The sequence below is a fragment of the Mesocricetus auratus genome, unplaced genomic scaffold, assembly GCF_017639785.1.
Source record: "Mesocricetus auratus isolate SY011 unplaced genomic scaffold, BCM_Maur_2.0 Super-Scaffold_100009, whole genome shotgun sequence".
Classification (NCBI taxonomy): Eukaryota; Metazoa; Chordata; class Mammalia; order Rodentia; family Cricetidae; genus Mesocricetus; species Mesocricetus auratus.
In genome coordinates, this window is record NW_024429193.1 from 59638717 (window position 1) to 59663098 (window position 24382).

The window sequence follows — 24382 nt, forward strand, 5'->3', positions numbered from 1 at the left end:
ATAGGTCAAGCGTGAGAGGGACACACTGGGAGTGGAAAGGTTTGGCCAGGATGAGAAGCAGGGCTTGAGGGCAACTGTAATCAAGGAGGGAAAAAAAAAAAGAGGTATAAAGGAAACAAATAATACAGCCAGCACCAACCTCTACACACACAAGGGCAGGAGCACACCCACACGTACACACATAAACACACACATGAAAAGATCATGGACTCAGGAGGCAAAGAAAAAAATACTAGAGGTAGAAGGAGGAGGGTAGATGGGTGGGAGAAGGGAGGTCAGTGCCATGTGGGTAAAAGACAGTTTGTGAAAGACCAAAGGAGAAATGTTTTCATGCAAGGCTAGTTTTGAAACCATGAGTCTTGACTCCTTAATGAATGGATCGTACCAATCATTTTTCATTGGAATATAATCACAGAGAACAGTAAGGGTAGTAAGGGTAAATACTAGTTCAGATATGTACATATCAAATGTAAAATGCATGTACTATGGGTCAAAATCAAAGTTTGAAAATGAGGAAGTAGCAGCAGATTGGATTATCAAAAAATGAAGTAGAGGGCTGGGCAGTGGTGACACACGCCTTTAGTCCCAGCACTTGGGAGGCAGAGAGAGACAGGCGCATCTCTGTGAGTCTGAGGCTTGGTCTACAAAGCAAATGCCCAGATAGCCAGAACCGTTACTTAGAGAAACCCTGTCTCACACACACACACACACACACACACACACACACACACACACACACACACAAAGAAGGATGTAGTGTTTGTTTGCTTGTTTTTAGACAGAGTGGCAACTGTAGCCCAGGCTGACCTTGGACTCACTAAGTAGCCAAGGCTGTCTCTGAACTTCTGCACTCCCCACCCCCACCACCCAAGCACTGAGATTAAGGTGTGCACCACCTCACCCAGCTTATTTTTTAAGTTGTTTGGTCCAGATTCTTCCCCACTCCACCCTTTTTTGATAAAAACCACAATGATACCCAGGACCATCCTGCTTCCTGCTTTATTTTCCATGGGGCTGGTTTACATCCACAATTCTGTTCTGTGCTGGTTCTAGGGCCCAGATTTTCAGGTCTGGGGTCCACCGAGTCCAGTGAAGCCCTACCCACACCACCCTAGTGGGCCATCACCCACCCTCCCACCCGCCCATCACAGCTTGATAGAGCCTCTGTGAACCAGGCCGCGCTCTTATTCCCTGCAAGAAGAAATTCAGAGAGGAAATGCATGCAACTCTGTACCCTCTCTCCTGCCCACACCAACGTGCCAAGGCGGATGCTGTCTTTCCAGATGGGAGGAGGCTGCCCACAAAGGGGTGGGAAGCAGACTGGGAGACAGCTAGCTTCTGAATGAAGACTTTGGAAGTGAAAGAGAACAAAGACCCTCCCTCGGGAATAACGGCACCGCTGCCCACCACCCCTCATCCCTCACTGGCATCTCCTTACCCCAGACTTTAGGAAAACATTCTAACCATCTTTTCCATCTGTTCCATCCACAGTCATCCCCTTTACTCTCATGCCACCTGCTCGCAGAGTCCTGACTCCCCCTACTGACTCTCATGCTTGGTCTTCTCAAGTGACTTTACTGCAAATGCTCTGTGCTCTACAGGACTCCCTGGTACAAGCCACCGTCCCAACTCCCTCCACAACATCCTCTCTGCCCAGCCCCAGTACTCATTACCTCCACCCACAACTCACAAAAGGAAAATGCCATTATCTCTGAGGGTACGCAGTGAGTCTGCCTCACTCCTGCATGCTGAGGATTCGAAGTAGGATATTGTACACGTCTTGTTCCATGTAGCCCTGGTGGTAGCCGGAATGACATAAAAGATGATGGAGAGCAGAACATGGTGAGGGAGCATTTTTGTAGTACAGCAGAAAAACAAGACATTACCTCTTTTTTGTTTGTTTTTGGTTTTTTCTTTTTCGAGACAGGGTTTCTCTGTGGCTTTGGAGGCTGTCCTGGAACTAGGTCTTGTAGACCAGGCTGGCTTCGAACTCACAGAGATGCGCCTGCCTCTGCCTCCTGAGTGCTGGGCCAGTCATTACCTCTTATAATTGCATAATCCCTAACAAATGCTGTTTGTCTGTTGCATTATGTTTTTGGTTTGCAGTACTTGGCTTCCTGCCTACAAGGCAAGTGCTCTGTCAACGAGCTCGAGCCCCAGCCCTCACTTGTAACTTTAAATATTTGACTTTCCCATGGCTGTTTTCCCACCTTCACAAGGAAGAGAATGACATCTACTTCTTGGAATTGCTGTGCGGGCCAAACTATGACTATGAAGCCATCGCCTGGGGCATTATTGTAATTACACTCCCTGCAGCTAGCAACCCTAAGCCCCGCCTACTCCTCCATGATTAGGGCAGTCACCTCAGCAGAAACTGAGATGGCTTGGGGACTTTGGGGACGCGGACAAGCCTCACGGTGGACTAGGGACGTGAAAGGAGATGCAAACACTACTCCCACGTTCGCACCCGGCTTCTCTTGATCTACTTAAGGAGAACCAGAGACCCGCCACTGGGTCAGTGGTCTGGAAAAAACTGACAAGTATGTCAGAAACAGGAAGGGACAAAGCTCTGTGCCCCTGATTCCTCCCAGACGCCACCATGCTCACCTGAGCTGCATTCAGCAGATGATTCCTGTAGGCGGAGATGATCTCCTCATGGTTCTTCTGGGAATCCTGAGAGGGAGCACCGTGGGAAGTCACATTCACCCAAGGCTGGATCCATTGGTCCATCAGTGGTCTAGCCTGGACCACTGCCTGGCTAGTTTTCTGAAACCCCCCTCTTCCCCTACCCACCCTCTTCTCTGTCACCATCCATTTCCCTGCAGACTGAAACACACCTGCAGCTGCAGGGCGAGGTGGGTGTTCTCACCCCGGACCTCGAGAACTTCCTCTGAGAGCTGCTCCAGTTTCTTCAACAATTCCTTGATCTAAGGCCAAAAGGAAAGAAGGGACCCAGGTCATTTTCCCCAGATGACCCAAGAGAGGACTATTGTCCACATTTTGTGGGTAGGAGCCTGAGTTTAATAAATTTTCAAAACCAGGCAGCTACACCAGTGTGGCGGAGCACACGCCGCGATCCCAGCAGCTAGGAGGCAGAGGCAGGCAGAACTCTGGGAGTTTGAGGTCGCTTTGTCACTATAGTAAGTTCCAGGACAGCCAGAACTACTCAGTGAGACTGTCTAAAAATCAAACAAAAACAAAACCATACAGCCAATAAATAATGGTTCAAACCAATATCTCTTTGGTTCTATAGCTCATGATCTTTTGTTAGGTTTTGTTTGTTTTGTATTTGTTGTTTTGTTTAGACAGGGTCTCACTGTGTAGGCCTGGATGGCCTGAACTACATAGGCTAGGCTAGCCTCACACTCACAAAGATCCTCTGCCTCTGCCTCCAGAGTGCTGAGATTAAAGGTATGTGCCATCACACCTAGCTATAGCAACTTTTTACTGAACACATGTACCCAAAATTATCCTTAGTACTTTATTTTTTATGTATATGAGTGTGTGTGTGTGTGTGTGTGTGTGTGTGTGTGTGTGTGTGTGTGTGTGTGTGTGTAGGAGGGGGTTCTGGTCTTATTGAGACGAGATTTCTCTGCATAGCTGACAGTCCTGGAACTCAGTTTGTAGACCAGGTTGGCCTTGAACTCACCGAGATTCTCCTGCCTCTGCCTCTCAAGTACTGGATTAAAGGCTAGCACCACCACACCTGGTGTGTATGAGTGTTTTGCCTGCATGTGTATAAGTGTGCAATCTATGTAGTCAGTGTCTGTGAAGACCACAGGAGGACTTCAGATCCTTTAAAATTGGAGTTACATTACAGAGAGTTCTGAGTTAATATGTGGGTACTGGGAACTGAACTAGGGTCCTTTGCAAGAGCAGCAAGTATTCTTAACTGCTGAGCCATTTCTCCAGGCCCAATAAGGCAATTTATTTTCTTTCTCTCTTTCTTTTTTTTCCAGTGATGATGGAGGTTGAGCCCAGGGCCTTGCTCCTGCTAGGCAAATGGTCTGCCACTAAGCCATATCCTTAAACTTTTCCCCGGGGACAGTTTCTTCATGCTGCCCTGGCTGTCCTAGAACTCAGTCTGTAGACCAGGCTGGCCTTGAACTCAGAGATCCACCCACTTCTACCTCCCAAATTCTGGGATTAAAGGTGTGTGCCACCATGCCTGGCTTCCATACCTGCAAACTTCTTTTTTGGGGGGCGGTTTGAGGCAGGGTTTCTTGGTGGCTTTGGAGGCTGTCCTGGAACTAGCTCTTGTAGACCAGGCTGCTCTAGAACTCACAGAGATCCTCCTGCCTCTGTCTCCGCCTCTGCCTCTAGAGTGCTGGGATTAAGGGTGTGCACCACCACCGCCGCCTGGCATCTAAAACTTCTATTCTGAGTATTTTATAATAATTTAAACAGGTTTCATAAAAATCAAGCTGGCTGGTCTCAAATACAAGGATAACCTTGACCACCTGATTCTCCTACATCAACCTCTTTTTAAACTTTTATTTATTTTAATTTTATGTATATGAGTGTTTTGTTTGTATGTATGTCTATGTGCCATGTGCATGCCTGCTGCCCTCGGAAACCCTGGAATTGAAGTTACAGATGGTTGTGAGCCACCATGTGGGTGCTGGGAATCAAACTTGGATCCTCTGGAAGAGCAGTCAGTTCTCTTTATCACTGAGCCATCTCTCCAACCCTTTACATTTAAAAAAAGATTTTATTTTTTAGTTATTTATGTGTGTGTCTATATATGAGTAGGTACATATAAGTGCAGGCCCCAAAGAGTCCAGAAGTCCATGGATCTCCTGGGCTGCAGTTATAGGCAGTTGTGAACTGCCCAAGGGTGCTGGGAACCCAACTCAGGTCCTCTGCAAGAGCAGTAAAAGCTCTTAACTGCTGAGCCCCTTTTGCAACTCCATTTGTGGTGTTGGGGATCCAACCCAGAGCCTCGTGCATGCTAAGGAAGCACTCTACCAAATACACTACATTCCCAAGCCCCAGATCAACTTAATGTCTAGTAAATCTTTACAACTACCACCACATAAGTAGCTTCATTTTGTTTTTTGTGTATGAGTGTTTTGCCTGCATGTATGGCTGGACATTGTGTGTGTGTTTGGTGCCTGAGTCCCCTGAGACCGGAATTACAGATGGTTGTGAGCTACCACATGGATACCAGGAGCCCTAGTCCTCTGGAAGAGGAGCCATTGTTCTTAACCATTGAGCCATCTCACCAGCTCAGTAAATTAATCTTGGAGAGGTGAAGAAAGTTGCCAGGTGTGGTGGCACAAGCCTTTAATGTCACTGCTCTGTCAGAAACAGGATGACCTCTAAGACTTGAAGGCCAGCCTGGTCCACTTCTCTAGCCCAGCAAACATTGCATGGACCCTATCTCAAAACAAAACAAAACAAAAAGCTGTCCGAGATCAGTCAGCTGTTAGGTTTTATGTATTGTTTTGTTATCAGTTCTAGATGACACCTAAGGCTGGGTCAACATTCTGGCACTGAGTTATATCCCTCAACCTAAGTTATATCCCTCACCCCCCACTGTGTGTGTATGTGTGTGCATGTGTGTGCACACACCCACTTGTTAATGTTACAGGCATGTACCATCACACTCGACTCCCCAGTGTAAATCTTGAAACTGAATCCAGACAGTCTAGTACTAGAGACCATAACTACTCAAGTACTACACCAATTTTTATTTTACCGCTTATTGACTTTTTTGACATTTATTGACATTTTGCCATTTATTGACAAAATGGCTCCTTTAACTCCCTTCCATGATGATGCCTATTTTGGACATTTCTTCTGTCTATGCATGGTACATGGTACACTAGGCAAATACTGTTTATATTCTTCCATCGTTCTCATATTGAACATGTATAGAAGTTTTAATAAGAAATCTGCATTTGCCAGGTGGTAATGGCGCATACCTTTAATCCCAGTGCTCGGGAGGCAGAGACAGGCAGACCTCTGTGAGTTCGAGACCAGCCTGGTCTACAGAGTGAGTTCCAGGACAGCATCCAAAACAATACAGAGGAAACCCTGTCTTGAAAAAAAAAAAAAAAAAAAAAAAGAAAAACCAAAACAAGAAATCTGAATTTATAACTTAGTGGGTATTTCTTCAAACTGCTGTTTGTTTAGTTTGCTTCAGTGTCTTTCGGCCAATGGAGACCCACTCTGAATGGAGCAGAAGGGAACAGCAGCTACAGTTAACCCATCAGACTCAGAGTCAGCCCAGAACCTCAGCAAAACCGCAGAACACATTGCACTACTAGGCTGGACTAATACAGGATTAAGATGAAATGCTAATTGGCCGTGGTGTTCCCATGTATAGCCCTGGGGGCATACATAGCTTCTGAACCCTGAGTACTAAATTTTAGTGCCTACGTCCTCTTCTCTCCTATACCGTGTTGCTTATTTTCATCTCTTTCTTCTATCTGTGTGCCCCTGAGCACCAATCTCAACCCCAAACCTCTCTCGTCCTAGGAAGCACAGAGCAGTCCTTGCAAGCGCTAGGCACTCTGACTGCCACTGCCATGCCCTCAAGGCTACCTTGGCGCTCACCTTGGCCTCCTTGTCTCTGCAAGCCCCGATGAGGTGGTCTGTCTTCTCTTTCAGCAGCTCGGCGGTTTTCTCGAACTGCTCGGAGCGCCCGCGCATCTCGCCCGCCTGGCGCTCCTGCTCGGCTGCCCGAGCCGCAAGGTCCTCGCTGCGGCGACGCTCCTCTGCCGCAGCGTCTCGCAGCCGAGCCATTTCCTGACAAGCCGTGTTGTACTTCTCCAGCACAGCTTTGAGCTCCTGGCCCCAAGCCTGCGCCTGGGCCACCAGCGAGCCTCGCGTTTTCTCGTGTTGTCTCAGGCTGGCTGCTTCCCGGGCCCTCAGCTCGGCCACTTCCTCTGTGGCTTGGTAAAGCAGCTGCTTCAGCTTGCTGATCTCCTGACTCTTCCCGCTCATCGTGGCCTGCACAGCCCGCAGCTCTTCCTCCAGCTTCCCCAGATCTTGCTCCAGGGCGGCCACTTGGGGGGATGCTGTAGCCTTCAGGGAGGCCTCTGGCTCCCCATGGGGGGCCAAGGATCTTCTCAGCTGCTGGTTTTCCTCCTCCAACCGAGCCAGCGCCTGCTGGGCCTCGAGGTGCCTAGCTACCAGGGTGCTGATGCAGGTCTGCAGCTCCTCCAGGGGTTCTGCAGCTGTACTCTGTGCACCCCCCTTGCCCACGAGGTCTGGGGGCAGGCAGTTCCACAGTCCTTGGAGGCCGCTGCTCTGGGAAGCCAGTCGCCTGCGCAGCTTCTCTGCAGCCTCCTTCTCCGCGGCCAGTTCATCCGCTAACAGCCCCACGCTCCGCTGCAACTGCTGTAGCTGGACCTGCGCCTCGGGCTTGGGCACAAACTCCCGCTGTAGCCTCTGGGTCAAAGACTGCAGCTCTCCTTGCAGGCGTTGCCTCTCGCGCCCCAGCTCTCCCAGTTCCTCCAGCAAGTTGCTGTTGCTGAGTCTCAACGCTGACACCTCTCTCTCCAGGTGGCCCTTTGCCAGGCCTCCTACTGAGGCCTGTTCTCCTCCAGGGGCCCCTTGGGGTTCTCCTCTGGCTCCAGGAACCCTCTTCTCTTGGTGCTCTTTAGTGCATCCTGGAATTGCTTTGGGGGCTCCCTGCCTGGACCCCTGGGCAGGAACCTCAGGTTTCACCTGCAGTCCTGCTTTTGCTCGATCCAGCCTCACCAGCACCCTCTCCAGCCTGGCTTCCATCTTCTCCCAGGCCGCTGCTGCAGCCTCCGCCCTGGGAGTCCCCAGGGCTCCCTCCAGAACTGGTCTTGACAGAGCCCCTCGGGCAGCATCCTTTTCTCGCCACACTGCAGCCAGCTCTTCCCTTAGCTGTAGCAGGAGTTGGTTCAGGGCTGCTACGCCCCCTGGCTCTCCCACTGTGCCAGCTTGCTCAATCCCTGGATCCGGGGATCTCTCTTTCTGGCCAACAACCACCTGGTCGGTGTTGTCCAGGCCAAGGGTCTGACCCCCACTGGTGCTCAGTTGCTGTCCTGTGGCTTTCCCGGTGGTCTCAGACCTTGGACTCTGGGGCGGCCCCCGTTCTGGTTGGGACGCTCTATGAACTCCATACTGGGTCTCTGCTGGGGTCAGCTCCTCAGCTCTCCCGGGAACTACTGTGGGGTTCACTGTGGCTGCTGCCTTCTGCTGCCTCTTTAGCTCTTGAATTCGCTCAGCCAGAAGATTCAGGGGACATCCCTGCTCCATGCCATCCCCTCCAGGCCGGAGGCCCGGGCCCTGTCTTCCCGGGGCGCCAGGCTCTTGCAGCAGGAGACGCCCTAGTTCTTGGACCTGCTCTCGGATCTGGCTCTCCAGGCCTGAGAAGGCTGCCGCTTGAGCCTCACACTCGTCCGTCTTTCGCTCCAGCTCCTGCTCCAGATCACTCACTTTCTTCTGCTCCTCCTCATACTTCCGCTTCCACTCTTCTGAGCACCTCGCTCCCTCCTCCTCCTCCCCAGGCTCTGCTCTCCACGAGCTCTTAGGTGGAGATCCCACCTGAGGCTCAGGCGGAGAGGCCTATGTCCAAAAGAAAAAAGTGAGGTGAGTCTAGCCTCTGCATGGGCGTTGAGTCTGTGACTGCCCTGATGCCCGCACAGGCTACTGGGATAGCTTGGGAGTAGGTCAGAAAGGAAAAGGGGAGGCACTTGGGGTCATACCTGAGATGCATGATCTGGGTGTTGAACCAGTCCGTGCCCTATAAGAGAAGACATGGAACAAATGACAACTCAGTTCTCATCCGCTTTTCAGACTTCGTTAGAGAAAAGTAGCCGCTCATTACGAATCCCTAACTCTCCAGCAACTTTGGCTTCCTATCCTAGAGGAGGAATGTTCCTTTATTTTGTATACAGGTTTCTTTTAGTGACCGTTGTGCTGGTACTATGAAGGCACTGGGACATCAAGCAATGGTGGGCAAAATAGAAATCCCATGGATGATAACAATAGCAATAGCCACTTAATCCCAGCACTCGGGAGGCAGAGGGAGGCGGATCTCTGAGTTCAAGGCCAGCCTGGTCTACAGATCAAGTTCCAGGATGACCAGGGATACACAGAGAAAAAAGCAAAATAAATAAATAAAGATCCCGATAGCAATAGCCAAAGTTGCACTCAATGAGCAAAGGGTGCACTGAGGGATCTTGTGATGTAGCAGTACTAAATTAGTAAACCCTGGACTAGGGTGGCAGGCCATTTCTTCAAAAGGACTGCTTCCATGGGCAGTAGGATACTGAGAAGCTTCTCATTTGTTATTGAAGAGAATCCTGAAGGCACAAAGGGACTCTTACCTCCTCTTCGCCGCCGGTTCAGGGCCTGCTGTAGCAGCCTCCACAGCTCCTTGTCTTGTGTACGCAAGGCGTAATGCAAAGCATTGTGCCCCAGGGTGTCCACTGCTCCAGCATCTGCTCCGTGGCTCAAGAGCAGCTCAGCCACCTCAGCGCTGCCTTTCTCACAGGCCAGGATCAAGGCTGATCTGTGGGTGGAGACAAATCTGGAACACCAGCTTTCCCTCATAGTTTAAGAAATTTCAGTATAGGGCAAGCCCTCACTCGGTGGAGTCAGAGCAACACAGCGACGCTAGCCAAGGACAGAGAGTTAGACCAGAGCAGGACTTCTCCAAAGTCACTCCTGGGATCTGGAGCTGCAGCAGCATCAGAAAGCAGAACCACTGGGAGGACCCCACTTTTGTCTGCTTTATAGAATGCTAAAGTTTTGCATGAAAGCACACATGCGCGCGCGCACACACACACAGCCAGCAGCATATTTGCTCATGATCCTCCTGCGTCAGTGTTCTGAGTACTGGGCTATAAGTGTACACCACCACACTCCTCTTCTACATAAATTTGAAAGTAAAGGACTCCACTCTTTAGGAAATAGCTTGAAAAGTAGTAAATTAAAGCAGTGATCCTAGAGGTAGTCTTCCTACTTCTGGCATCATCTGTGCTAGCATGACTAGCTAGTCGGGGCACCAGGCAAAGCCTTTTTGAGTCATTCATGGAAAGGAAGGAGGCCCCCAAGAACAGAGACTAGCCCGTTCTTTCCAGTGCATGGTAAAGAGCTGGAGGATGGAGACAGCTCACTTGTCATCCTTGTCTGTGACATTAACTCGGGCACCTCTCTGCAGCAGCTGTGAGCAGATAGCCGCATGACCGCCCAGCGATGCAATCATCAGGGGTGTGCGTCCATCCTGCAGAGATTGTGGAAATATGAGAGGCTATGAGGAGCTGGGGAGAAGTATGGACTGGATGTTTCAACCCTATACCAACTCCTAACCCCTGCTGAAACAAGCTCGGTCCTGGGCCTACACACTCTTGCACCAGGAGTTAGGAGCTCCCAAATGATGAGGAGGAATGGAGGTGGGATCACAGAATCTGGCCAGTTAATCTCATAGAAAGCAGCAGCCTCCTGGTCAGCGTGAGACACTGCCTATTGGTCTATCTGATACTCACGTTATCCAGCACATCCAGGAAGGCCTCGTGGTCACACAGCAGGAGGACACTTGAGGCACAGCCAGAGGAGGCTGGAAGGATTGAAAGGTGGTTGGTTAAGAAGAGGCGTGAAGATGGCTACTCGGGCTCCATAACCCAGCATCTCTCCCGTCATGTCACCCATCCTGTCTCCCAGCCTGCTTCCCACCAGCCCCCAGGCGCGCACCTGCCCAGTGTAATGGACTACGGTTTTCTGCATCCACGGCATCTTCATTCGCACCATGCTGCAAACAGCCACAGAGAGAAGCAGCAATGGAGCTTGGAGTTAGCATCCTCATCCCACACCCCATATCAAGTTGCCAGTTTCCATGGTAATATGAAGAGAAACAAGAGGACCATGGCTCTAAGAGGAACCCAACTACTATGAAAGCTCAGTTGATGGGCAGCCTTGAAAGTCAGTCCTAGTTCCTAACTAAGGTCAAAGAAGCAACAGGTGATCAGTACATAAACATATGGAAGGAGATGACACCTGAATTGGCTGTGGTTTTGAGAGCACTATGTAAAATTTGGAAAAGATGAGGAGTAATAAAAGTAGAACAGTCCCCAGGTGGTAGTGACCCATGTCTGAAATCCCAGCACTCGAGAGGCAGGTGGATCTCTGAGTTTGAGGCCAGCCTTGTCTACAGAGGGACTTCCAGGACAGCCTGGGCTACACAGAGAAACCCAGTCTTAGGGGGTAGACGGTCAGCATGTGCTCATGGTCTACCGGAGATTCAGATCACCCACATGTCATTGCACGTGTACACTCTGTGTGTGCTACCTGGCTATAGCCCTCCTCCACACTTTAACTTATTTATTCACTTTCTTGGGGGAAGGGGTGTGGTTATGTGTGTGGAGGTCAGGGGACAACTTGCAGGAGTCAGTTCTCTCCTTCCACCATCATGTGGGTTCTAGGGTCAGACTCACGTCATCAGACATGGCAGCAAGCCCTTTGCTGAGCCCTCTTTTTTTTTTTTTTTTTTGGTTTTTCGAGACAGGGTTTCTCTGTGGCTTTGGAGGCTGTCCTGGAACTCGCTCTGTAGACCAGGCTGGCCTCGAACTCACAGAGATCGGCCTGCCTCTGCCTCCCGAGTGCTGGGATTAAAGGCGTGCGCCACCAACGCCCGGCCCCAAGACATTTTGTATTTGAACATCCCTGCTTTTCTTCCACCTGCCATACACACAGCAGCCAGTCTCCACAGTGGCCCGACCAGCAGCAGAGCTCCACAGTCCTCGGGTGCTCTGGCTTCTGACTTGCCCCCAAAGACAGCATGAAGCATGGTACACACGCAGAGCAGACGCCAAAGAGACGTTTGCAAACGCAGTGATAAATGGCTACCAGTCGTGTAACTGGGAATGAGACCGGCGAGACCAAGTTGGGGCGCCTCTGTCTCCCGCCTGCACAGGAGTATCAGAGGACTGCTTTTACCTGAAGCAAGACCTTTACACACTGCGGCTGGCAGGAGATGGTGGCCAAATGAAGGGCGGTGCTTCCTGGAAAGAGAGAAAGAGAGAAAGAGACAGGGTGGGTGGCCCCGTGAATGCGGATGACTCACTGGGAGGGAAGGCAGGAGACGCACAGATAATCAGAGGGAGATTAGAGAGAGAAGCTCTAGGCCGCATCTGGGCCAGAAATTCCTGTTCCCCAAGCAGCTGGTAACTTCGATGGAGGCCAGAGTAAGGGGGAGGTGTGTGCCTAGCTTACAGGGAGGGGAACCCGGGAGAGATGCTGGCCAAGGCTTAGTAAGCAGAGAAGCAAAGGCCCACAGCGGGAGCCTCCATCAGAGCCCAGCACTGGCCCCTCTGTGGCCACAGAGACAATCTTGCAGCTTAATGGCAGGCGGCGCTAGCTGACTCACCGTCCTCGTTCTTGCTGTTGATGTTAGCCCCGTTTGCAAGCAGTATCGTCAGACACTCTGTCAGGCCTTTGGAGGCTGCCAGGTGAAATCTGCCAGTGTCAAAGCCAAGAGACAGAAAAGGATGAAAGATCGAGGGATAAAATGGGAGAAGTTCTTCTTTTTTAAAATCATGTTTAATATTCTAAATTATTCTGATCAGTTGGTTTTGTTTGTTTTGAGATAGAATCTCATTATGCAGGCCTGGCTGGCCTTGAAGGCTAGATCCTTCTGACTTGACCTCCCAAATTCTGGGATTATAAGCAGGTGCCAGCATAGCTGACAAGGGGGAGCGGTAACAAGCCCTTCTCCCTCTGCTCCATAGCCCAAAGTCAATTTCCCATGCAAGGAGGGAAGCTCTCCCAGCCTGTCTTGCTAAGAGAGAAGCCTGCCAGCTGTGCGATGGTGGCGTGCGCCTTTAATCCCAGCACTCTGGAGTCAGAGGCAGGCGGATCTCTGTGAGTTCAAGGCCAGCCTCCTGGTCTATAGAGCGAGTTCCAGGACAGGCTCCAAAGCTACACAGAAAAACCTTGTCTAGAAAAAACAAACAAAAAACGAGAGGGGGGCCCTACTTTCAGGACCTCCAGTCATGAAGTCAGAGGATGCTACGAAAAGCTGGAAGAGCTACACGTCTCAGGGGATTTCAGATTGCAGGGATGTTTGGGGGACACAGAACCCTCAGAGAACTGAAAACGTCATAGAAAGAGTCAGCTGGAAGAGAGCAGGAGGCTGGCAGGGGATGGCCTTCCTCCTAGTCACCTCCTCTAGCCCTATGACACCCAAGACTTACTCCTTCATTCCTAATTTCTCAAGCATGCACACCCTCCTACTTTTGTGATGAGGAAACTTTGTTTAGCAATTAGTTCTCTGTTGGTTTAATGAGCTTTACATCCTTTTCAAGTCACTGTGGCTTGTGGGGTGGTTGGAACTCAGGGAAAATATCCTCCTCCCTCATTTGTTCTGAGCTTGGTACACAGTAAAGGTTTATCCATCTACTCGCCAATTCAAACAATAAAGGGCTCTGAAGTTACAGGCCTTCTTTGGTCATCCTGAAGTTTAACCACACACCAGGGTGGGGTCAAGAAGACTTACTTACGGGGACTGGCCATTCGAGTCTAGTTTGGTGGGTCGGGCTGACTTCCTAGAGGCCAAGGCAGCCACGCGCCCCACATCCCCCCGCTGCACTGCCTCCAGCAGCTTCTGGTCTCGACGGTTCCATTTCTCCACCTAGTCAGGAGTTACAGATTGTATGAATATGGGCGCTGGAGATGGTGCGGGGAGAGAAAAGTGATATTAGATGCCCGGCCAGAGGAAAGGGGCATCCTGGAGGTTCTCGCTGCTTCTGATCTCTAGGCACAGAGCAGCAGAGCTTTCTTTTTTGTTTATTTGTTTGAGTTGTTTTGTTTTTCAAGACAGGGTTTCTCTGTGACTTTGGAGGTTGTCCTGGAACTAGCTCTTGTAGACCAGGCTGGTCTCGAACTCACAGAGATCCACCTGCCTCTGCCTCCTGAGTGCTGGGATTAAAGGCATGTGCGACCACCTGCCTAACCACAACAGATCTTTCTTAAGTGAACCAGCAAAATGCTAACCACTCCATATGTCACCAAGAATTATCGACAGCAACTGTCCACCACAAACCTAAAGGTGCCCAGGGGAATCACTTAATTAAAAGATGTGAAGCTTGTGGGGCTGGAGAGATGGCTCCAGAGATCCTGAGTTCAATTCCCAGCAACCACATGGTGGCTTACAACCATCTGTAATGAGATCTGATGCCCTCTTCTGGCCTGCAGGCATACATGCAGGCAGAGCACTGTATAATAAATAGATAAATCATTTTAAAAAATTATGAAACTTGGTGTGGACCTATTATATAATACACCCCAGGAAGTTCAGGAGTTCAAGTCCAGTCTCAACTGTGTGTGTGTGTGTGCAAACGCGTGCACGCATGTGCTCGCGAGTGCGCATATATGTACCAGGCGTGGTGGTAAATAGTAATCACAACACTTGAGGGGGGTGAGATAAGAGAATCTCAATTTTTAGGCCAACCAAGATTCTCTCAATAAACGACAACAAAAGTATTATTACTTTTATTATTTTAAAACTATTTTGTTTTGCCAGGTGGTGGTGGTGCACACCTTTAAAGCCAGCCTCAGAGGCAGAGATAGGATGATCTCTGTGAGTTCAAGGCCAGCCTGGTCTACAGAGTGAGTTCCAGGACAGCCAGAGCTGATATACATAGAGACTCTGTCTTGAAAACAAAAATGTTTTGTTTTGTCGAAACAGAGTCAAGCTAGTTCAGGCTAGCTAAGAGTCACTATGTAGCCAGACTGGCCTCAAACTCAAGACCCTCTTGCTTCAGTCCCTTGGATGCTGGCTTGGCAGTTCTCCACCACACATAGCTTCAAAGTGATCAATAATGTTGAATGTCTAGCATTTTTTTTTTTTTATCAGCTTGTAGAAACTTTATTTTCCTTCCACCTTTTTTCCCTTTGCTCGGGTGTCCCCAGAGCAGCTCAGGACCACTCAGTGGTGGCTCCAACCCACTCAGTGGCCTGCGCCGTGGGAGCTGCTGACCAGTCCTCAGTGGCTGGCTGGGCACTCCAGTCTTCAGTAGGAAACTGCTGGATGGGTACAGAGGGCACCTGCACACCTTCAGACCAGTCGGCCACCTCTGGCTGAGCAGCAGTGAACTCAGGTGCTGGCGCCGTCCATTCGCCCTGAAATTCCTCCTTGGTCACAGCCTTCTCGGCGGCAGCCTGCTCTTCCTTCTCAATCTCCTCTGGGTCTCTGTAGAAGTAAAGGTCAGGCATGACCTCCCATGGATGCTCTCGGGAGATAGTGCCACGCATGCGGAGTACTTCCCGGGCCAGCATCCACCACATCAGACCCACTGAGTGAGCTCCCTTGTTGTTGCACGGGATGGCAATGTCCACGTAGCGCAGAGGAGAGTCTGTGTTACACAGAGCAATGGTGGGCAGGTTGACGTAAGACGCCTCTGTGAGGGGCTGGTGGTCAGCCCTGGGGTCAGTGACCACCAGAAGCCGAGGCTCCCGGAACGCTGCTTGGATCTGGTTGGTGAAGGTGCCAGGAGTGAAACGGCCAGCAATTGGAGTGGCTCCGGTGGCAGCGGCAAACTTCAGCACAGCTCGCTGCCCAGTGTTCCTGGAGGAGATGACGCTGACATCAGCCGGGTTCTCAATAGCAACGATGGCCCGGGCTGCCAGCAACAGCTTCTCCCATGTCCTCTTCAGATTTATGATGTAGATACCATCACTTTTCCTTTTGTAGATGTACTGCTCCATCTGAAAGTCAAGGTTGGTGCCACCTAAGTGGGTTCCTGCAGCAAGGAACTTGAGGACATCTTCCTCCTTCATCTGCAGGACGTCAAGGGCTCCGGACATTGTGTAAGTTTCCCTTTTAAGTTATGACGGGAATCAAGAACAACGCCGTATGGACCCGTCCCAGGGCAGCGCGGGAAAGGCGAATGTCTAGCATTTTGAGACTCATTTATTTGTTTATTTAGCTAGCTAGTTTTGAGACAGGTTCTATGTAGCTGCGGCTAGCCTAGAACTCACTACTATGGTGCCCAGTCTGGCCTTGAACTCACAGAGATCCACCTGTCTCTGTTTCCTAATGCTAGGATTAAGCGTGTGCACCACCTTACCTGGCAAGACTCTTTTTAATCACTACTATGACTACTGTTGTTAGATGCCCAACCTGAGGGCAATCCTAGCAGCAACCCCTTCCTTGGTGCTCCGTAAGTCTTTCTAGAGAAAACTGAACCAACCTGACCTCTCCAGACTGGTTCACAATGCCCCCCATCCCCCCCTAGCCTGGATGCTCTGCTTTTTGTCTTTAGTGGCTTGCAAAGTAAATCAAGGTCCCTATCTTCCAGTCACAGTCACCTAGCCATCTCTAGCTGTTGACTCTGGACCCCAAATTGGGGGTGCAGTGGGCAGCAATTATAGAGTTTCTTATATCATAGCTGGCTATGTCTCTCTCCCATTGGTCTCTAAACCTCCTCATGTCAAACAACCAGCGGAGGCAAGCCAGTTTCTAGCTGTACTTTGGGAGGCAGCAAGAAGAAGAGGCAGAAAGGGAATCCTCCCTCTCCTCCCCGGCCAGGGAGCAGCTGTCCCAGACAGCAGCCACACCTCAGCATGCATTGTTCCATCCTTCCAGCTCAGGTTTTGGGGGTGGAGGAGTAATTAAAATAATTGAAGAATTGCAGGGCATAAAAGAGAGAGCTGCATAAAAACACCTAGGGCTGCAAGCACAGCAAAGTCTGGTTTGGTCCAGAGAGAGGAAACACAAAGAAAGAAGGGAGGGCCACAAAGATCATTGGTATGGAGGAAAAGTGCTCGAGATGAGTGTTTTGTCATCAGGACAGAGTCTGGGACCTGGTTCAGCTACATTCTCAGCTCTATGACCTAGAGGAAGCCATTAAACACTCTAACCTGTTTTCTTGCACATAAAATGTAGGCAATAATAACCACCTCACCACAATGCATTAAACAAGTTAATGTAGATAGAATCACATAAATGCATGGCATCCTTACAACAAAACAGGAAGTAGTGAGAAATCGGGGGTGGCCCATTGCGTTCTGAGGTATAATCTCAACAAGAAAGAGGTTATAAGAAAGGGTGAAAAAAATAGTCTGTGGAAGCCCAATAATTCATTTCCAAGTACTGTTTATATAGCCAGGACAAATAGTTAATCATCAACACAGAAAAGATTTAAAGGTTCAAGTCATAAAATTGCCCAGGATAGATGAATTCTGATGTAACACTCCTGTAAAACACTCATAACTTCTCCTTGTCCTTCCCATTAGCCTCAGGTAGCCCCGAGAAACAGTGGGGATGATATTATCTTGTGTCTTTCTCAGAAAAAGAAGTGGGAGCTCACGTATGTCAAACATCTGTCCAGGATCACATCAAAGAGTCACAGTTGGCTTTAGAAACAGCATGGCCTCTTGCATCCAGACCTAATTCCCACCTCAGACCACACTGTTGCAGAGCTATGGGAAAAGGATTACTTACTTCCAGATAAAGTTTGAGAACGCCTCTAGGGCAGAGCTACTCACTCTCTGACGTTTCCTCCCTGCATGGGAGAGTCTCCAAACAGGTTTATTCTCAAATGACAAAGCAAGCAAAATGACTCCTCCCCATCCTAACAGGCCCTGACACGCAAGAACACGCTTTCCAGTGCCCTTGGGAACCAGGTCACCCGATGGAAAACAGAGCTGGAGCAAAGCCTTCACACATAGCGCTCACCAGCTGACCTTAACCTCAAGTTCTCCATTCAGACTCTTCAGCTCTCTTCCCTCTTCCCACGAGTTCTTGTTCTTGGTGTACATCTTTGGCTAGCCTGGTGCTCGCAATCCCCCTGCCTCCGGAGTGTTGGGATCTTAAGTTTGTGTCAGCTTTAAAGTCTTCATGAGTGTAAGGCATGTAACACTTCCTTGAGTTAGCCAAGCTAGGTAGGTGGTAAAGTGTGTTTTAGCAATGTGGATGTATTTCTTTCCAGCTAGGTCCTTCTAACGCCGCCTGTTTTATTTCCTGTGGTTTCATTACACCAAGACCAGTTTAGAATGGGTAGCCATTCTTCATGATGAAACCACTGGAAAAGAAAGGACAAGAGGAGTGCTTCTCAAGTCTAAGACTTGGCTGTGAACAGCTTGGAGAGGAGGCACTGGATTCCATCACAGCCTCAGGGGGTAATCACCAAATTAACCTGCAGACTCCTCATCAAGGAAAGTCTTTGTTATTTCTACAACTGAGATTAGAGAACCTGGGTAGAAGTAATTTTACCTTCTCCTATCTCAGACGGTCAGCTCTCAGGCTTCCTATCAAGATGGGAAGACACCCACAGGCAGTGCAGAATCCGGTGAATGGAAATGGAAAGGGTGCCTTTAAGGGATGAGGACCGGGAGCTTAACATTTTAAATGCCACAGAAATCCTCTGTGCTGATCTGATTCAGGGGGGAAAGCTAATTACCAGCCCACCTCTTCATCTGTGTCCTGCCCAGGCAGAGTAAACTGAGGGTTCCGCCACCCTTGAAGACATCACCAACCCTGACCTAAATAAGCAGAGGAGCTGTATTTTTGTTGTCTCCCTAGACAGTAGGTGATGTACACTGGATTTTGTTGATTTACTGCTCTTTTTTTTTAGAGAGGTGTCATGCATCCCAGGCTGTCCCCAAATTCCATATGTAACAGAGGGTGGCCTTGAAGTTCTGATCCTTCTGCCTGAGTGCTGGGATTACAGGAATGTGCCACCATGCCCAGTTTACATGGAGTTGATGACTGACCAGGGCTCCATGCAGCCGAGACAAGCACTCTCTCAACTGGGCTACAAGCCTAGCCCAATGAGATTAACTGTTAACGGACCACAGATCTCTCAGTTCTTGCCTCCAATGAAGGTTCCTCACTCTAGGACTTGAATCCAGATAAAGAGAGATGATCGGCTGGCATAACTGGGAAGCCAGGCTTTGGGAGTGTCCAGCAAAGCTGCCACACTGTCTGCAAATAGGTTCAGTCTCGTAAGTGGAAGACATTATTTTGGGTCTTATTATGGTGGAGTTTCTTTTCTGTTCCTTTTTTCTTTCTTTCTTTCTTCCTTTTTTGTTGTTGTTTTTCAAGACAGGGTTTCTCTGTGGCTTTGTAGGCTGTACTGGAACTAGCTCTTGTAGACCAGGCTGGTCTTGAACTCACGGAGATCTGCCTGCCTCTGCCTCACGAGTGCTGGGATTAAAGGTGTGCACCACCACTTCTAAAGGGGAGTTTCTTGAGGAAATAAGTTGCAGCTGAAGCCAACCTATTTTAAAGTTTTCTGTAGGCTTGACCCGAGGGGAAAAAGTTTTCATTCTAAGTATGTAGCTCTGAGTGTGAACTTTACATCCCTACACTCTTAATATACTAAGATCTTGTGATGCTGAGTTTATTTAAATGAGTAGACAGTCCTCAGATTCAAACATGTGGAGAACTGGGGTCATAAAGAAAGAGGGAGGGGTCTAGATCCCAGCATAGCCCACTGCTCATTCCGGCATCTAGGAAAGGAGGCACTGTCCAGGGATAAGAGAATCAGGAGGAGCCTGTGGTCATGTCACCTTGAACTTGCCTGATTTAGAAGCTAGACAGGGTTGGGCCTGGGTAGGAGAATCCAAAAAGAATGAAATAGTCCCCTTCCCAAGGAGAGCACAGACTCCATAAGTCTGAAAGGGGAGAAGAATTCTGGGAACTTTCATATTTAGGGAAGAGTAGACATGGGTTAGAGAATCACCGAGGGTTAAGACAGAACCTAGGGAGTTGCAGTCTCTGTTACTCTAATAGTAAATGCCTGTTGCCTGGTTGGTCAGTGTGTGGAAACCCCGTGTGGAAGCCAATGCGAGTGGGACAGAGACAGGCCTCAACAGTTCCTACTCTTGCTTCACAACTTTCTGTGGCCTGCCCATGCACAGTGAGATAACTAAACGTTTCTCACGTTCCTTTATGAGTGACAAGTCAGCTGAGCGATATTAGTACCAACAATCTCACACCCCCACCCTCCACAGAAGATACCACCCTCTCACAAGGGGTCACTCCACAAGAGCTCCTCAGAGAAGGGAGGCTGTACCCTCCCTGAACCACCATCTTCTGAGATCCTCGCTTTGCTCTAGAGGAGGGAGCAGCACGAAGAGGGTGACGTCTGTCAGCGGAGTTCTCATCGTGAGTCCATCCCATCTTCTTATCCCTCACCATCCCATTTCAATCAAAGGAAATGAGCACAAACCCTAAACCAGACGGAGGCATGGTTAGAGAAAGAACCAGGCAGGGAGACCTGGTTGGCTCCAGGCACCAGCCTGAGGACCTGCAGTGAGGACTGCAGTGAATTGGCCAGGATCGATGCTGCAGGCAACTCACCAGGCTCTTGGGGACTGGCCAGGCGACTGCATCGTCCCCGACAGTGCCTGTCCACTTAGCTAGATTTGCAAGATTAAGCCATAGTGAGCAGGCAGGAGGTCCAGGCAAAAGTGGGGGGGGGTATGTTGAGGAAAAGGTGGCCCGAAATGAAAGGGAAAACGGAGGCGCCATGGTGGACGGCCAGTTGGAAAGAGGTTTGAAGCGGTGTTTGGGAGACTAGGGATAGATGTGTCATGGTGTGGATCAGAGGACGGGGTGGAGGAGGCTGTGAAGATCCAGGAGAAAGCACCAGGCTGAGAGCACTCTGAGGGCAGGAAGCTAACAGTAAAAAGGGAGCCATATGGGGGAGAAAGTTGTGGGCAGAAGGCAGGGATGGAAACGAAGCTATGGCAGGAATTAGGGGTGGAAGTAAGAATGGAGGCAAAGGCTAGGGGCGGGGTGGGGCAGATGTCTGAGGTGGGTTGGTACTGGGAGCCAGGGCTGAAGTAGAGAAAAGGGTCATGGGAAGAGGACAGGCCTTCAGAAAGCACACCAGAAACTGAAAGTCACAAACCTTGGGAGGATAAGGAGCCAAGACCGCGGGGAGGAAGAGGTTAGGAGGGCTGAGGGACAGGTCTTGGGAGACACTCGTAAGTTCAGTTTGTAGAGCTGGCGGTCGCGTTCCCGGAGCAGCAGCGCGGAAAAGACCGAAGCAGGCTTAATGCCATCGTCCATGGAGATGGGACTCGGGACTTCTGTCAACACAGAACTTGGATCCCACCCCAGCCCTCCTCGCACGCATTTGGCACCTACCGCCACTTGTGAACTGGAGCAGGAGAAGATGCGCTTCATGGCCGGGGCTAGGGCCACGGGGGGACGGGGACGCGCAGAGAGCCGGGCCACAGGTTCTCAACCCCTCTCGGCTGCGGCTGTGGGAGAGACAGCTGTCAAAAGGCACAAGGAGTCCCGCCCTCGGCCCCGCCCCAGATCCCACCCCGCTCAATCAGAGGCATGGACCCAAAGGCTGGGCTTAAAACCCCGCCCCTGGCCCTGCCCCACCCCGCCCCTGCAGAGGGAAAAATCCCGCAGTCTTCAGCGGCCGCCCCGGCTGGGCCTCAAAACTCGCTCGCCATCCTGAACCCGCCCCCACACCTATCTATTCCATCTGGGAAGGATGCTCGCAGCCTCCGCAGAGGCGCCTCCAGGCCATACCTTCCTCGCCTTTCTGCGTGGAGCTCCGCCCCAAATTCTGCCCCCTCCCCGCCCTTCCGGCACTCAGCCCGCCCAAGAACCTCCACAAGCTTCTGTCCCCAACGGTCCCTTTTACCTGTCTGTGATGAGGTCTTTAGCCGGTTGTGGGGTTACTTCTTTGATGTTCCTATCAGGTCCTCTGATGGCAGCGGTTGTTGTTGTTTTTTTTTGGTTTTTTTTTTTGTTTTTTTTGGTTAGTCCCCTTGCTTGGTACATTTTAGGTCTTTAATGTCTGTTAAGTAAATGAATGAATGAATTAATGAATGAGTTAGTGAGTGAGTGAATGAATGAATGACCAAAGAGTAACAAGAAAGGAACAGTCTAGTGTAGAAGAGACCATTGCTTCTACCGTTGCTTCGGCACTGGTTTTGCTTCAAAAGACTAATGGGCTTTCGGAGGAATAGGTTGCAGTTAGAGAAAGCCCTACTCTAGAGCTCAGGGTGCAGAGGAAGCAGATGCGTCCTTGATAGGAGGACTCAATACGTTTGATATTAGCCAGAAGGTTAAAGCTTTTGAAACAAAGGGAAAATAAAAGTTTTCTTTAAAAAAATGATCACATTTCTGTATTTCCGTGTACATGCGCATGTATGTGGGGGCTGCTGCCCTGGCAGGGTGGTGGGGATCAGAGGACAACTTGCAGGGGCTTACTCCTCCCTCCCTCCCTCCCTCTGCAACCTGGGGGCAATGCATCCTGGGGATCAAACTCATGCGGCCCCTTTACCTGCTAAGCCACCTGCTAGCCCCAGAGTGTTCTTTTATCACATGGATGAAGAAAAAGGGGCTGGAGGGAGTCAGCAGTCAAGACGACTTCCTGCTCTCCCAGATGACTGTATTAGTCAGGGTTCTCCAGAGACACAGGCCTTACAGAATGAAGCGCTCTCTCTCTCTCTCTCTCTCTCTCTCTCTCTCTCTCTCTCTCTCTCTCTCTCTCTCTCTCTCTCTCTCATAGGTTTATTCATTCATACATACACACATACATAATACATACTTGGATTTATTGGAATGACTTACAGGCCACCATCCAAAAATGGCTAGCTGTGAATGGAAAGTTCAAGAATCCAGTTGTTCACCCACGAGGATGGGTGTCTTAGCTGGTCTTCTATACCTGCCGGGACCCTGAAGGAGTAGGCTCCGATGCCAGTGAAGGAATGGATGTGTTGACAAGACGAGGGCAGGCAGGTGAAGAACAAATGGGCCTTTCCTTCTTCCATTGTCCTTATGTATGCTTCCAGCAGAGAGTGTGGCCCAGATTCAAGGTGCACCTTCTCAGAGCCTCAAGATCCGAATTAAAGGAGTGTGTCAACCAGCCTCAACATCTGGATCAAAGCCTGTGTCTTCCTGCCTCAAGGTCCAGATCACAAGTGTGCCCTCCATTTCTGCACCGTAGTTGGCTTCAGGCATAGTCTAGTTGACCTCCGAGAACAGCCATCACAATGACCCCGGTTTGTTCCCCAGCACCCATGCTGGGCTGCTTACAGCACCTGTAACTCTAGCTCCAGGGTCTCCAGTGCCCTCTTCTGGCCTTTGAAGGTACTAGCACACATGTAGCATACACTCACATAGACAAACACATATATAGATAAATAAAAAAATACAAATAACCGTCCCCCAAAATAGAGACAAACCAGCCTTCAATAACACCCATTTCCCTTTAGAGACTCATTGTGAGTAAAGAGGTGACATTCTCTCTCTCTCTCTCAAAGTTTTTAAAAATTATTTATTTTATGTGTATGAGTGTTTTGTTTCCATGTATGTATGTATATATGTATGTATGTATGTGTACCAGGTGCATGCCTGGTGCCAGCAGAAGTCAGAAGAAATCTTTGGATTCCCTGGAATTGAAGTTAGGATGGCCGTGAGTCACCACGTGGGTTCTGGGAAACAAACCCAGATCCTCTACAACAGCAGCACATATTTTTTTGTTTGTTTGTTTGTTTGTTTTTCTGAGACAGGGTTTCTCTGTGTAACAGCCCTGGATGTCCTGAAACTCACTTTATAAACCAGGCTGGCCTCAAACTCACAGAGATCCTCCTGCCTCCACCTCCCACAAACTGGGATTAAAGGTGTGCACCACCACCCAGCCCAAAGCAAGTGCTCTTAACACTGGGCCATCTCTCCATCCCTGAGGAATGTTTTCAATGTAAGTATGGCTTTGGTCCATGTTCCAGACATAATAGCTCACATGAAGTACAAAGAGGAATTGCTTTGGGCCACTTTCTATCACTAAACCACTGGGCAGTTTGAAACGGTGATGTCCTTGCCTGACAGGTTTCCATTCTCAGGAATAGGGAACAGAGGCGAAAATCATCATCTCTAGAAAGCAACTGATTCGGTGTGCATGCTCACTGGGGATACAAGAACACTGGACAGGTTTCTCTCCTGCTCACTGGTCCCCACCACCAATTATTAAATAATCATTCTAAGGCTTAATATTAATTATAATTGTTTGGCCGATGGCTCAGGCTTCTTACTATCTCTACATAAAAATTAACCCATTTCTACTAATTTGTGTATGGACATGTGGCTGTGGTACCTCTGGTCTGGAATCTTTCTCCTTAGGCTGATGCTGGCATCTCTCTTCTTGGGTGGCTGGCTTGATTCTTGATACCTCTGTAGTGATATATTATTTATGATTTGTTAAAGCTTGTTGAGGATTCAGAAAATCAAAGTCAGACACAAGTCACAGAAGTCAGGCATGCACCTTTAATCCCAGCAGCCAGAAATGAGGAGGTAGTGGTATACACCTTTAGTCCTAGAACTCGGGATTAAGAGACACAGATCTCTGTGAGCCCAAGGCCACCCAGAGCTATACAAGAGTGAATCAGTGTAAAAGAGAATTATAGCTCACACCTTTAATCCCAACAT

At 49.6% G+C, this 24382-nt stretch overlaps 2 protein-coding genes across 4 annotated transcripts; both read right to left on the reverse strand.

Annotated features, from left to right (window-relative positions):
• Positions 1-985: 985 nt before the first annotated feature.
• On the reverse strand, positions 986-21543 carry Ankrd35 (ankyrin repeat domain 35). 3 transcript variants are annotated; one of them, XM_040752192.1, is made up of 15 exons: positions 21479-21543; positions 21080-21195; positions 13482-13612; positions 12350-12438; positions 11920-11984; positions 10678-10735; positions 10473-10543; positions 10104-10210; positions 9312-9496; positions 8688-8725; positions 6562-8547; positions 2838-2927; positions 2608-2673; positions 1691-1795; positions 986-1191 (listed from the first exon to the last, which is right to left on the reverse strand). In XM_040752192.1, the coding sequence occupies exons 2-14, from the start codon at positions 21116-21118 to the stop codon at positions 1736-1738; spliced, it is 2985 nt and encodes a 994-aa protein (XP_040608126.1). In that variant the 5' UTR covers positions 21119-21195; positions 21479-21543; the 3' UTR covers positions 986-1191; positions 1691-1735. The 3 variants fall into 3 exon arrangements, with proteins under 3 accessions (XP_040608126.1, XP_040608127.1, XP_040608128.1); XM_040752193.1 differs by lacking the exon at positions 21479-21543 and adding an exon at positions 21419-21437; XM_040752194.1 differs by lacking the exon at positions 21479-21543 and having other exon boundaries at positions 13478-13612.
• Positions 14833-15828, reverse strand: LOC121142391 (40S ribosomal protein SA). Its single transcript, XM_040752195.1, has one exon. The coding sequence runs from the start codon at positions 15784-15786 to the stop codon at positions 14899-14901; it is 888 nt and encodes a 295-aa protein (XP_040608129.1). The 5' UTR covers positions 15787-15828; the 3' UTR covers positions 14833-14898.
• Positions 21544-24382: the final 2839 nt, after the last annotated feature.

Bases quoted from the DNA above. Each gene is read 5' to 3' on its own strand.
- LOC121142391 (XM_040752195.1), bottom strand. From the start codon at position 15,786: ATGTCCGGAGCCCTTGACGTCCTGCAGATGAAGGAGGAAGATGTCCTC.
- Ankrd35 (XM_040752192.1), bottom strand. From the start codon at position 21,118: ATGAAGCGCATCTTCTCCTGCTCCAGTTCACAAGTGGCG. The intron at 10,544-10,677 runs GTGCGCGCCTGG...CAATCCTTCCAG, and splicing joins TAGTCCATTACACTGGGCAG to CCTCCTCTGGCTGTGCCTCA. The intron at 8,548-8,687 runs GTATGACCCCAA...TTTTGGACATAG, and splicing joins ACCCAGATCATGCATCTCAG to GCCTCTCCGCCTGAGCCTCA.